This window comes from Amia ocellicauda, chromosome 17 (genome assembly GCF_036373705.1).
Source record: "Amia ocellicauda isolate fAmiCal2 chromosome 17, fAmiCal2.hap1, whole genome shotgun sequence".
NCBI lineage: Eukaryota > Metazoa > Chordata > Actinopteri > Amiiformes > Amiidae > Amia > Amia ocellicauda.
In genome coordinates, this window is record NC_089866.1 from 13,491,856 (window position 1) to 13,504,700 (window position 12,845).

At 36.2% G+C, this 12,845-nt stretch overlaps 1 protein-coding gene across 2 annotated transcripts in view; it reads left to right on the plus strand.

Moving 5' to 3' along the window:
• The window catches only part of slc29a4a (solute carrier family 29 member 4a), a 34,367-nt gene that overhangs the window by 6,962 nt on the left and 14,560 nt on the right, over nucleotides 1-12,845 (plus strand). For both annotated transcript variants that reach the window (XM_066689775.1, XM_066689776.1), the window contains exons 2-6: nucleotides 3,928-4,180; nucleotides 9,648-9,779; nucleotides 10,855-10,968; nucleotides 11,767-11,895; nucleotides 12,614-12,688. In XM_066689775.1, coding sequence (XP_066545872.1) covers nucleotides 4,018-4,180; nucleotides 9,648-9,779; nucleotides 10,855-10,968; nucleotides 11,767-11,895; nucleotides 12,614-12,688 — 613 coding nt within the window. In that variant the 5' untranslated portion in view covers nucleotides 3,928-4,017. The remainder of the gene's footprint in view (nucleotides 1-3,927; nucleotides 4,181-9,647; nucleotides 9,780-10,854; nucleotides 10,969-11,766; nucleotides 11,896-12,613; nucleotides 12,689-12,845) is intronic.

Sequence of the window (12,845 nt, forward strand, 5' to 3'; positions counted from 1 at the left end):
GACCAACATGAGATTATTGGTCTTTGAGTACTTAAAATCAAGTTCTTCACAGTGCACCATTTTTGGACTATTAAATGCTTCAAGGCAGTAAAGTCCTGCCGTTAATTAATCAATGCATTGCAATGGATTGATCCAGTACAACTAGCTTGGAGTCAGAAAAATAATAGATTGAAATAAGAATTCTAATGAAAACAATAACTCCCCCTGCTCGGTTGTCAGCAAAGTGTGTGGGACTCATTCGTAGTTTGAAATGTTGCTGAAAGAATACAACAATGATTAAAGGGGACAGGAACAGTGACTAAGTATTGGCTGTCCTTAGGTGTCTCGTGTGATGAACATTGGCAAGGGGAAGAGGTAACAAGATGTGACAGGAAACAGATATTCTAACCACAGTGGAAAGGTTAGTTGGAATGGCCTTCCCATGCATTAACAACAATGGGAGAGGATTGTAACAGCAGTGGAAAATTATACAGGGATGCACAAAAACCTAATATTTTAATATTGGAATATATGAAATATATTGTCAGATATATTGTCCCTATACATTTATTTTCTGTAGGGCTTCTGGGGTGTGTGACTAGGCCATCTATGTTTAGACATCTGAAATGCCTCTCATGTTTGTAAAGGGCTCCTGACTCCCCAACAGACATATCCTGAAAATTATGCATATATTCCAATATTAAAATATCCATTGATTGGAAATATCCCTGTTGGAAAGTTAGGATCATTAAGAGCCCTTTTAATGACAGAGTATGGTTTACAGTTTCCCAGTATGAAGAGGTAGTGAGTGGCAGACATGGCACCATTACAATTGCTACACTTTCTAATGTTATTAATCTTGCTCATGAATTCAAAACAATGAATGAATCTTAAACCTTTTCTCAGATGTTATTTGTTACACCAGAAACCATTAGGACACATTTGGTCTATGGAATTCCAAGAATATCATGTTTTTTTTTTTTAATGCATTTCTCATTACATGTCATTTACATTTTCAGTAACCCATCTTTTACTTTGCTATTTATCTTGTAAAATGAATGTTTCTCCCTAATTTGCACAGACTCACTGAGATCAAATCAGCAATATGAGTCAACTGTCTGGCCGTTAGCAGGAATGGTGATTGGATGAGAGAGAGATTTGCACACATTATTATGGTGCTTTATTCATTAAAATAAGTTTGAACATTTGATTTACAGAAAAACAAAAACAAGATACATGTTATATTTGGAAACTCTTAAATATTACTGTAATACAAGCCTGCACTAAATAAGAAACCATATCTGTTTAGGGTTTAATGCTCAGTGTTCAATGTACTTTTTGTTTCTGTCAGTTTAGGGACACACTTGTCCTGTCCTGTCCTCATAAATGTGTCTCAAAGTACCATAAATCATTATCAGCAACATCTGAAATTTGGGAGCTTCATTTGGCAAGATTAACTTTTTTCATTTTTCATTCAAAGATATGACAAGCACTGAATTACAACATGCCATATTCATTTCATATTCATCAATAGATAACAGAGCGCAAAATGTTCCGTTTTTCCTAAATAGCATTTTTAAATAGCATATAAAGTATCTGACAGGATCTATATAGTAAGCTGTCTGAGGCAGAATTGAATTTCCTGAAAAGGCCTGTATATGGACTGATATCTCTCACGAGGACTCTGAATTAGGTATGCTGTGCACATAACTTCCTATAACATAGTGTTGCCAATGCATCTACAATGGGGTTTTCACACTATACCTTTCAATCTTGCAGTGATAATGGATGCCTATGGCAGCTGTGGAATGAGTTTCTTATTCAAATCTTCTGAAATGAATTTGAGGAAGAAAAATGAGCCTTAAAATGAGCCAGTTTGCCAATTCAGAGATGGTATTTTCTCTGTATTAGATTAGATAAAACGATTGATCATCTTCAGTCCCCGTGGACATAATTTTACAAAATAAATTATCAGTTTGCTGTCTTTAACAAAAAGCATTGGTGTCTTATTTCAGTCTGTACATGTTTACTTTCATTGTGCTGCTGCAGATTTGTACGTGCTGAGAGAAAAATATCCTCTTGTATTTATGTATCAGTGACAAAAGGCCATTCTATTCCTCTGAGACCAGTTATAAAATATTTATTTTCAGATAAAGTTGGAAGGCTCCACTTTTCTGTCATCCAGCATTTTCAGTTCTTTATTTCCACATGCAAGATTTATAGGTTTATTTTAGGATATACCTGACAGAAGAAGGACATATGCCAATATGCATATAAAAGCTGAGGCTTCAGTGTGACACAAACCATTAGCTGCTGAAAAATAAAAGAGCAACCAAGAGATGACAAAACTGATTTCCTTTAAGGCAAAGGTGTCTAACCCTGATCTCGGAGGGCCTCAATCTAGCAGCATTTAGGAGTCATCATAAATCATCAATTAAAAAATACTTGGAGTTATTTCATTCTGATTAATTAAGCAAGTGTTTTGATTGGTTCAGTACTTTCAAAATAATTTGAGTAAAATACCTGAATACCCATTAGCCCTCCAGGACCATAGTTTAATTAATGGTAGACATTATTTGATTAATTGATCAAAAGCCAACATGTGCTTCTAGTCTTTAGAAATGGGTGATTTAGCAATATTAAATTAACTGGACTGTGGCTCTCCAGGACTAGAATTGGACAACTGTGCTTCAGGGGAAAAGGATACAATGAGATTTCCAATTAACTATTTAAGATATTTATATCAGCAGCTTTATGGTCTATCAGGTTAAATTGCATATAATACATCTCACAACATTCTGCACTGTGTTTGTTTTCACAGTATGGACATGTTATTATGCAATTAACTGTGATTTGGCAAAACCTTAATTTGAAATCACTGTCTTGTGCCCAAGTTAATACCATACACTAGAGGCACTGACCAACTCAAAGAACTGAATATTAAGATTCGAAAACAAGCTCTCTTTTCTCTTAGGTCCACTAACACTACATACATGCTAACAACATTGTTTTTTACGGGTGCATATTGCATACACAAGTAATTGAGGGAGAAATAAAGTTCAGAACGCAACAGCAAGGTCAAGCAATATATAACAGAACTTAGTTTCAGTGGCCCTTTTAAAGATCGCAAAGATGATATGATAGGGAGCTGGTAGGCATACAAGATGGCCTTTCATCTTGGATGCAAGCTCGAGGAGACAGCAATGATTGAAATGGCAAGTGACATAACAAACAAAGCAGAACTCTGCTGGAGGCAACTTTGAAATGTTTTCAGCGTAGCGGTCAATTAGCAGTCTGTCTGACATCAGGCCCATCACAGCCCTGCTTCATCTCCTCTCCCTGTGACGGGCTGTGCATTTAATATTATAGAGCCTACAGACACCAGGGGAACCCAGAGCATACTGTGCTCTTCTGCGGAACATCTATAGATGGTGAGCATAAAGTTCAGGTTTACAAAAGAACAAATAATACCAAAAAGACCAATCTATATATAGTAATTTAGGTAATTTTCTTTGTTTTTTCTTTATTCATGTATTGTTTTTTATAAATTCAGAATTTGCCCGTTATTTTTAGTTTTCTACCCTCCCACTTTAAAATATTTGTATTCAACGCCGCTCCCCAATGTCTTTACTAACACAGACGAGATGTAAGCAGTGAACCCGTGTCCTCTAAAAGATGAACTGTGCTATCATGTGGAGGTTTAATGTCGCTGCCACTGCTATGTGTAGTATCTCACACACTCAGCCATTTTCAAACCCAAATATTTATCCTCAATATGGACACTGACAATACATTTAAAGACAGGTTTATTCTGTAGATCTGGATGTCAACCACTTGAAAACACGAGTGGGTTCTTATAAAGCAAGTCGGAAGAGAGAGAGTGTGAAGGGTGAGAGCTGCAGTGATGGACTACAGAGGGACTGAATATATTCAACATTATTTTTGCAGGTGTCCTGAAGAACCCTCTCCTCCTGTTGTTTGTGGACTGAGAGAAGCAAGGCCTAGAGTAAGAGAGAGAAAGAGGGAGCCGGCGCCAGGATGGGCTCTGTTGGAGTGGAGAGACGTAAGCAGGCCACTCCGGCCCTCACCCCCGAGGGGAATGTAGTCATGAGCTTCAGCTTTGAGAGCTACCAGCTGGAGGAAGAGGACAGCCAGGCCAAGGACGTCCCAGACAAAGGTGTGCTAACCTTCACCGAGCCAGGTGAGGAACAGCCCCTGGGTACCCATGTGCCCCCTACAGATACACACACACACGTACACGCACACACACACGTCCACATAGCCCCAAATGAGTGACAAACCCATTATGCCAAGAGATGTTGTTATTATTTATTTCTTAGGAGTGGGAGTTTTGAATGCTCTTGCTAGTGTAGATGGGAATGGTCTCTCTGTATAAGGGTAATTTGTACACACTGTGAGCCCTGTTTCATTGGCATCCAATGAAAAGAAAACACAATGCACCATACCTAGAAAAACTTGTCATGAAAGGTTTTTGCCTTATTAGGGAACTAGCATGGTTACTAAAATGATGGTTTTATGCGTCTTTACATGTTGCAGTTAGAATATGGCCTATGTAAGATGTATGGCATTTTTCCAGTCGATTCTTTCAAGCAACTTTAAATATTTGAAAATGGTGGATGTCAAAGGCTATGTCAGGTTTTCAGGATGTCATGTCATAACTTCCTAGATAGCATAAGAACAGCGGAAAAGCTACAAATGCACAAGATTTTTCTTCTCCGTGGCGAGTCATATCAAGTCAACTGAGTGTTAGCGTTTCACATTCTTACTCCTGGACAGTAATTATAGTTTCCGTAGGCAACACACAGTGTTGCTATCTCCAAGACTGCAGGAAAAACTGTGAAGATGGAGTTGATCTTTTCTCCTTTCCAATAACAGAGGAGATTAATGCGCAGTGGAGATCATTTGTGCAAGTAAACACTCCCACATTCAAAGAGAGGAAAAAAACAGCAATCTTCAGTGATCACTTTGATTGCAGTCCATTCCAGCATTTGTATCACTTGAATCATCCCCCATCTGCGCTGGTTTGTATGAATAAACTAAATTATTATTTTTTGAATGACCACAATGATCATAATTATCACTTGTTGACTATATATATATATATATATATATATATATATATATATACACACATACACATAATGTGTATAAAGGCAGATATACATTCATGTGTATGTGTTTGCTGTTTATACATTTTTGTGTGCGTTATTGTTACAGGCTACTAATTACCATAATTGACAGTGACTTACCTGCCTCCACTTTCAAAATTGTGCCACACCAGTTTACAGAAACATTTTTCACTGTTAAGTTTTGTCCAAACTGAAATGCAAACATTCACTTCTATAGGTACCCAAACAGAACCAAAGCACACAATGAAAAATGGCTTAGGTACATACATTTTTGTTTATATGTTAACAGATTTTGTTGTTTACATGTTACACTTAATTTCCGATTATAATAATCACAGAAATAAAATGCCATATGTGAAAACCGCAAGAGTAAAATATGAATCTGAAAACAAGCGAAGCAGGATTGAATTCTCCCAAAACATAAAACATGCAATACCCATTTTTTGTATACTGTATAAGAGACCCTGATTAGCACCTAATAGAGTTATCTGGTGGTGTCTCTGTATCGTCGATAGTAGATACTTGTTAGGGTTGGTATTTTTGTATCTACTTGCTCTCCAACTGTTAAGTAAGTTGTATCAATTCATATCTTTAGCATTTATACTAAAGGTTTTGAATGTAAATTATTCTAAGATTAATTACAGGTTTGCTCAATTGAAGGTTTCTGTCATGAACGTAAGTTGGGTTTGGGACATTTTGTCGGTTTCATAACATTTTATATTGCTTTCAGAATATAGAAATGTTGTACACTGTTGTGATTAGTTATATGCTGAAATGAATGCCCTGGGAATTATGTTGACTCGCTCAGTTACTGTTGCTAGAGGGGAGTGTAGCTTTTAACAGCTAAAACTGATCAAGACATACCTAGGATATTAAATGTTGCAGAGTTGTTGGGTTGGGTTGTTGTAAAATTCGGTCTCTGGCATGAGAAGTAAACTTATAACTTTGTACAAAATTGTTTCAAAACTAACTAGAATTTATTTGTTTTTTATATATATAATGTGGTAAGTCATAGATTTTTGTCAGTGTAATACATTTTCATAGCTTTAATGAAAAGTATTAAACAGTCATTTACAGACATTTTTCACTTTAAAAGTTTAAGCTGAGCAATTATTTGATTATACATTATATGTCAAAGTTTTTCAGTATTAATAGTACAAGGTGTGCAACTATTGTTTGCTATAATTTTGCTCATATCTAAGTTATCAGAAGGTTTTCAGTTTTAAAAGTACAAGCTGACTATTAATTTAATATAGCTGTATCTTTGCTTTGAAGGCAGAACTCAAATGTGAGACCTTACAGAGACAGGTGTATTTAATCTGAAATCATGTGAACCATTTTAACTGCAAACAGATAGACTCCATTCAACCTATTGTGTGAATTCTGAAGGTAATTGGTTGCACCTGAGCTTATTTCGGAGTGTCATAGCAAAAGGGGTGAGTGCGGCCAAGTGCCCCTATACCCCCGTAAACCTACACCTAGGTGAAAGGGTGAATATATATACACACTGACATAGGAATACAGTGCGTATACCATATATCAGAGTGTTATTCTACAGAACATAATGGATCTCATATGTATTCTTGTAATAATGGTGACTTTGAGCTTGAATTAGATATCCCCGAACAAAGATAAAGAGAGAGTGGGTTGATAATATTATTGTTATATGAAATTATTGTATCATTTTTGGGACAGAAACCTCTTAAAAAGTGTATTATAGTTTTTGAATTCAATTAACTTCAGCTGTTTGAGTTTTGCTGTTACTGACAGCCTCAGTCCTCGAATTGTACTGTAATTGTACAGTGCTGTAAGAATTGTAACAATTATAATTCATGCTCAACACATGGTTGTCTTTTTTAAATGTTTAATGAAATAGAAGTCTAATTTGTATTTGCTGTAGGTAGACTAAAGTATGGAGAAAACAGCCGATGATGGGTAAGGTGGCAATATATTGCTATCAGCCTTCATACATTTTGCTGGAGCCACCTCTTCCAACGTACTTAATGTTTATCAGAACATTTAGCATGTATTTCGTGTTCCAGGAACAAGACCAAATATCTCTACACAACAGTGGCAAAGGTCTGGATGCACAAACAGCTTGCACAGATAGATGATATAAAAGCAAAAAGAAAGCCAATGATTCTTGTGGTTATTCAGCAAAATACAGCTTCAGTTTTGTGGAAGTTGACTTAAAAAAAAGTAGTCCGCATAGAAGTGAGACTGTCATTCATTTTATATAAAATGTTTCTCCTTGTCTGTAAAATAAGAATAATGTGACACAATAGACTCAACAATTACCCAATTTTACACAGAAATTAAACAGGAGAAGGCAGTTCTCTGGAACTGGAGGAACTGAAATGGGGGCTGATGGGTACGTTTCGTTTGAGAATAGGGGTAGACGCAGTCAATATTAGAGGGGGGGGCACATGCTCGACGCCTATGGAGCCAGGCATACATGTAGGTTTGTACAACTCAAGTTGCTAAGGACCCTATTATTTCCCAAGCTGGTGAAAGATATACAGAAGCTCTCCCATTATGGCCAGACGTAATTTAAGGAAATGTTCCATGGATTAACATTGCTTTGCCCCCAAATTATATAATTTATTTTTGCAAGGAATGCAGACATGGTGAATAAATAAAAATTACAGCTGCATGCAATTCCCCCAAATATAGTCTTATTCTTAATGGCTTCCACAAAGCAGCATTTTTTCCTTTAATTTTTTTTTTTATAAATCATTAGATACACATCAGTATTATTATTTTTAAACTAAGCATATGGCTGGTAGCCATTGACTACAATGAAAATAGTGCCAGACTCCATGCACATCAGACAAGGGAGAGCTGAAATACTTGGTTGTCCTTCCGAATTATAAAAAGGGTGGCTATACTGTATGAAAAATTGTGGTCAGGGACCTGGGAAAGACGAATCTGATTCATATGACATCTCGGGAAAACGGTATGGATAATAAGAAAAATCTGAGCCATGACAGTCATGTCAGTTATGGATTATTCAAAATCATAACTGTACGATAAATCATTTTAAAGATAAATTGAATCATTTTTTTTTTACCTTGAGTTTGGGTAATTGTACATTTTGAAGGAAAATGAAAAATCATGATATTATGATTATGATTATGGGTAAGACAGTAACACTAAAGCAGTGCTGTAATGTCTCAAGTTGCCACAGGGAAGACAAATCTTGTAGTTTTTTGATTTCTGTAGTTTTTAGTTTTCGCTTTCCTTACACTCATGACACATCCTGAAACCTTGAACTAGCACACATTCCTGGCTTTTGAAATCTGCATTTGGTGAGTTTAAAAGTTTCTTATATGAATCAAACTCCCTGAAGTTTCCATCTTGCCTGAGATCTTTTGGCATTCATTTTGAATATTCTTAGTGATTTTCTTGATGTTTTTCATAATACAGTTTGTATATTTTAAACTAGGACACATACATTGTATGGTTATACAATTGTCCTGTGAAGTGACCTTCAGAAGTCAACATTATCTTAGACTATTACCTTAGCTCTTCACACTTGTCTGCACCTCATTGCAGAAGCATTTTCAGAAAACCGATCTGTGATATGGTTGTTTTTGGGCATTTGTTAAGTGTGCTAAAACATGTGGTTTTGATTTCTAAGATGAAATGGGCATCACTGAAGGTTTTGACAAGCTGTTTTGTAAATACTGTATGAATACACACAGAAATGCAATTTAAAACAGTCTGTAAGAAAACCCTTTTGCATTGCTTTCCTACAATACCAACATACCAGAAAACAGATATGACATCGAACAACAGAAAAGTGCTGGATTTAAACATCAAGGTCTCTATTATTCTGCATCATGAAATATTAATTCACAATTTTTTTTGTGTGTGCCTTGCAGTTATCTTGCTTTGGAAGGATTGAGTCTTTCAGGGTTCACTATACCCCATTAAAGCCTTAAGAAAGTCTTAATGGAGTAATGCATCACTGTGAGATAGGGACAATAGGATGAGTAAAATGTGCAGCTTCGGTTCCTGCGGTTCTCTTGAGTGGCTAAAATTTTTCAGCCTTGGCACTTTGTAGTATTGTATTGTAGTAGGGTTTAATACAGATTGTATTTTATGTAAGATAGATTTGCACTATTAATCATTGATGTTTTTGAGTCATTACTTGTATATAAAAATGTAGGCTTAGGTAGTAATTTTAATAATGTATTTGTTATTTCTGTTGTGTGGTTTATACCAAAAAGCGGCATGTTTTCAATTTGCTCATAATTTTTGTTTGCAAAGTTGATGTATTCTGAATTGGCATACAAGTCACATCCTGCTAACATCTTGTCAGAACACAGATTCCTAGTCAAGAGCAACGAGACAGCAAGAAATAACAGATAATTACCATTCCTTCTACTAATCTTTAAAGGTTACTGTCACATTTATGGACATGTCATAACCCAAATTACATTACTTCTGAAACATGTAGCAGGAATTGTACACTGTGCTGATTCAGGCTGATTCTCTGCTTTCTTCCTTGTTCAGCATTTGAAGAACCAGAGCCAGATGACCGTTACCATGGGATCTACTTTGCCATGCTGCTTGCTGGAGTTGGGTTCTTGCTGCCTTACAATAGCTTTATAACTGACGTAGACTACTTACATCATAAATTTGAAGGTAAGCATTATCATCAGTCATTTCAGAGTATCACTTCCTATCAAGCATGACCTGTTTAGTCTATTGTGTCATTTTATTTCAATTAAGTATCTTCAGAAACCTGTTGGTCTTCACTGTGCATTTGGAAGTGATTGGTCTCTGTGCATAGCATTAACATTTACTTCTTGATGCTGTCCACACTATGCATTTTAAAGTCAGACCAATTTAAAAGCTCGTAACAGTTTATATCCACAGTACATTTATTTTACTGCTCTGCAGAACCAGACCACATCAGGAGAAAGTGTTTGATGGGAATTAGTTCACATCAGTTAGTGCAGTTTGTCAGATATGTGTGCTTCTGTAACACAGTTTCCTCCAGTATCCCAAAATGACATTTTGAAATATGATGTGTATTGGCAGAGCACATACTCAAAACCGGTGCCTTAATTAGATAAAGATGCATGACATGGTGGAATACTATTATGGTATATTAAATCCCAGTATCCATGGTGCTTATAAGATTTTTAAGCTAACGGTTTAATTTATGTCTTGTATGTATTTAGCTCCATTAAATATGATACTTCTCTGTGAAAACTGGCTGGGTTAATGAGAATACTGTAGAGTATAGTTCTCAGCATCAGTTTTGTGGATCGGGCATTAAATTAAAACTAACCTTATCTGCCTTTTTGAAACGCAAATACAAATTGTTACAAAACTCTGCAGGAGTCATATCAAACCTTGAATTTACAGACTGAAAACACACAAAATATCTTGTAATTAAGCAACTGCAAATGAACCCATTTTTAACATTTAGTCTCTATTAGACTATTGATGTAAGGCCTTTTGTTTCACTTAAAGAAGAAAAGTAAATGCTTGCATACTTTTTATTTAAGCTACCCCTCATTAGGCAGCAATAAGTAATTTATGTGGGCTCCTTAAGTCATTAACAAACCTCTAATAGCCACCATCCTGTTAGCAATTAAGATTATTCCCAGACTGAAATTCTGTGACATTAAAAAATACTTGGATTGGGAAAAAACCTGATGGATTCCCTGTCCAAGTGCTAGTTATTCTTTCTGTCTTGCTTACCTTACAGGGACATCGATCGTCTTTGATATGAGCCTTACATATATTTTGGTGGCTCTTGTGGCTGTAATACTGAACAATGCTTTGGTGGAGATGCTCAGTCTTCACACACGAATCACTGTGGGTGAGTAAGGGAGTTGCCTTTTGATTGGATTAATCCTTTGAATTAATGTGCCATTAGGGCCCTAGAACACTCATTTAAACTTCCTCCAACAATGCTTTCATTCTCCATGTCCTGAATATTTGGAACTTGAGGTTATTTAATACTTTCCATTCCATCACTGAACAATGGAGATGAACCTACAAAGGAAAGAGAAGCAAGCTACACTCTAACACAGAGAAAAAAATAAAATGCTTTTAATGACCGTCTTGAAAGAGATTAACACTCTTATGGCTGCTAACATGAGGTGAATATTTATTAGCCTGCAGTGTGAAAGGTTGTCAGTGGCAGAGATGGCATAGTCAGATTATCACATGTCTCTTTATGGATCACTTTCCTCTTGCGAAGCGTTTCTGCCCTTTTCCGCAGCAGTACTTTTGAAGCTCCCCTTTCCCTCCACACAGGGCATCTGCAGCGGCAGTTCATTTTCAGATGTGAGCTTAGTGTAATTAAGACTCATTTGGCACGACATAACAATGACTTCCAGACAGCAGCCATGCTGGGACCATTTCATAAATGCATCAGTAATATTAATATTCATAGAAATGATGCAAAACAGGTCAGACAAACAGGAGATCTTTAACAAAGTCAAAGTACCATAGCCTATTAAAAAACAGTGCTTTTTAGTTGTAGGATTAAGAATTCTTTTTTTTTGCACTGATTGTATTTACTGAACTTTGTTACGTTTTGAAGTTGTTTCTTGGGTAAGAGAAATAATAATAATAATAATAATAATAATAATAATAATGTTTGTTATTTCAGGTTACCTGTTTGCTCTTGGTCCCCTCCTGTTTGTAAGTGTCTGTGATGTCTGGCTGGAGAAGTTTACCAATAGTCAGTCCTATGCTGTTAACCTGGTGGCTGTTGGGGTTGTGGCGTTTGGATGCACAGGTACGTCCTTCGAACAAGGCTCTCTCTCTCAGCACACAAGCAACTCCCTGCTAGCCCTGGCAATGATCAGACTACAATACCACACTAGCAAATAAATGAGGAGGACTTATCTCCATTTCTCTATAGGATTCAAGGTTATGGTGTTTGGCTTTAATGAAGGTGTAATAAAGTTTGTGAATATATTTGTGAATATATATTCTTGGAAAGGTTTCTGTCCAGAGCAGCTCCCATTTTGAAAGTTTTTAATGAATCATAAAATAGATTTTTTGTTTTTCCATACAGACTTTAGTGCCTCATGTTCAATTTAAAAAGTTTTTCTTACTTTTCAACCCCACCACCCCTGTGTGCTGTTTCTTAATATTAAATACAATAATTTAAAACTTAAGGAACTGTTATTTGTCACGAACACTAAATTCTCACTGTGAGTCAGGGAGCTAAGCAGTTTTATTATCAATATTCTTTCTGTCAATGACTTGATGAGTTGACAACATAGTGTTATTTATTAATAGGAGCCCATTTGGTGCATTAGGGACATGATACATTATAGAGAACAGAAAGGTAACTGATCGGCTGTGATTTTTATTATTATAGAATGATTTATATATATGTACATATATAGGCTCTTCTCCAGTACTTGCTTGTGGAATGAAAAGTAAAGTTGTTTAATGTGACAATACTCTAGTAACCTTTCTAATCCTGTCTCTCCTCGATGATATAGTTCAGCAGTCAAGTTTCTATGGGTACACAGGGATGCTTCCAAAGCGGTACACACAAGGCGTGATGACAGGCGAGAGTAAGTGGCTGCTTTGTATTGCCTTTTCACATGCTTTCAGGTCACACCAACAACCTTAACATAACAACAATATAAGAGCATTGCTTCTTGTACTTTTAAAAACTGTTACAATTGAAGCAAACACCCAGATTACTTTCAGAATTTGCATCCGAGATAA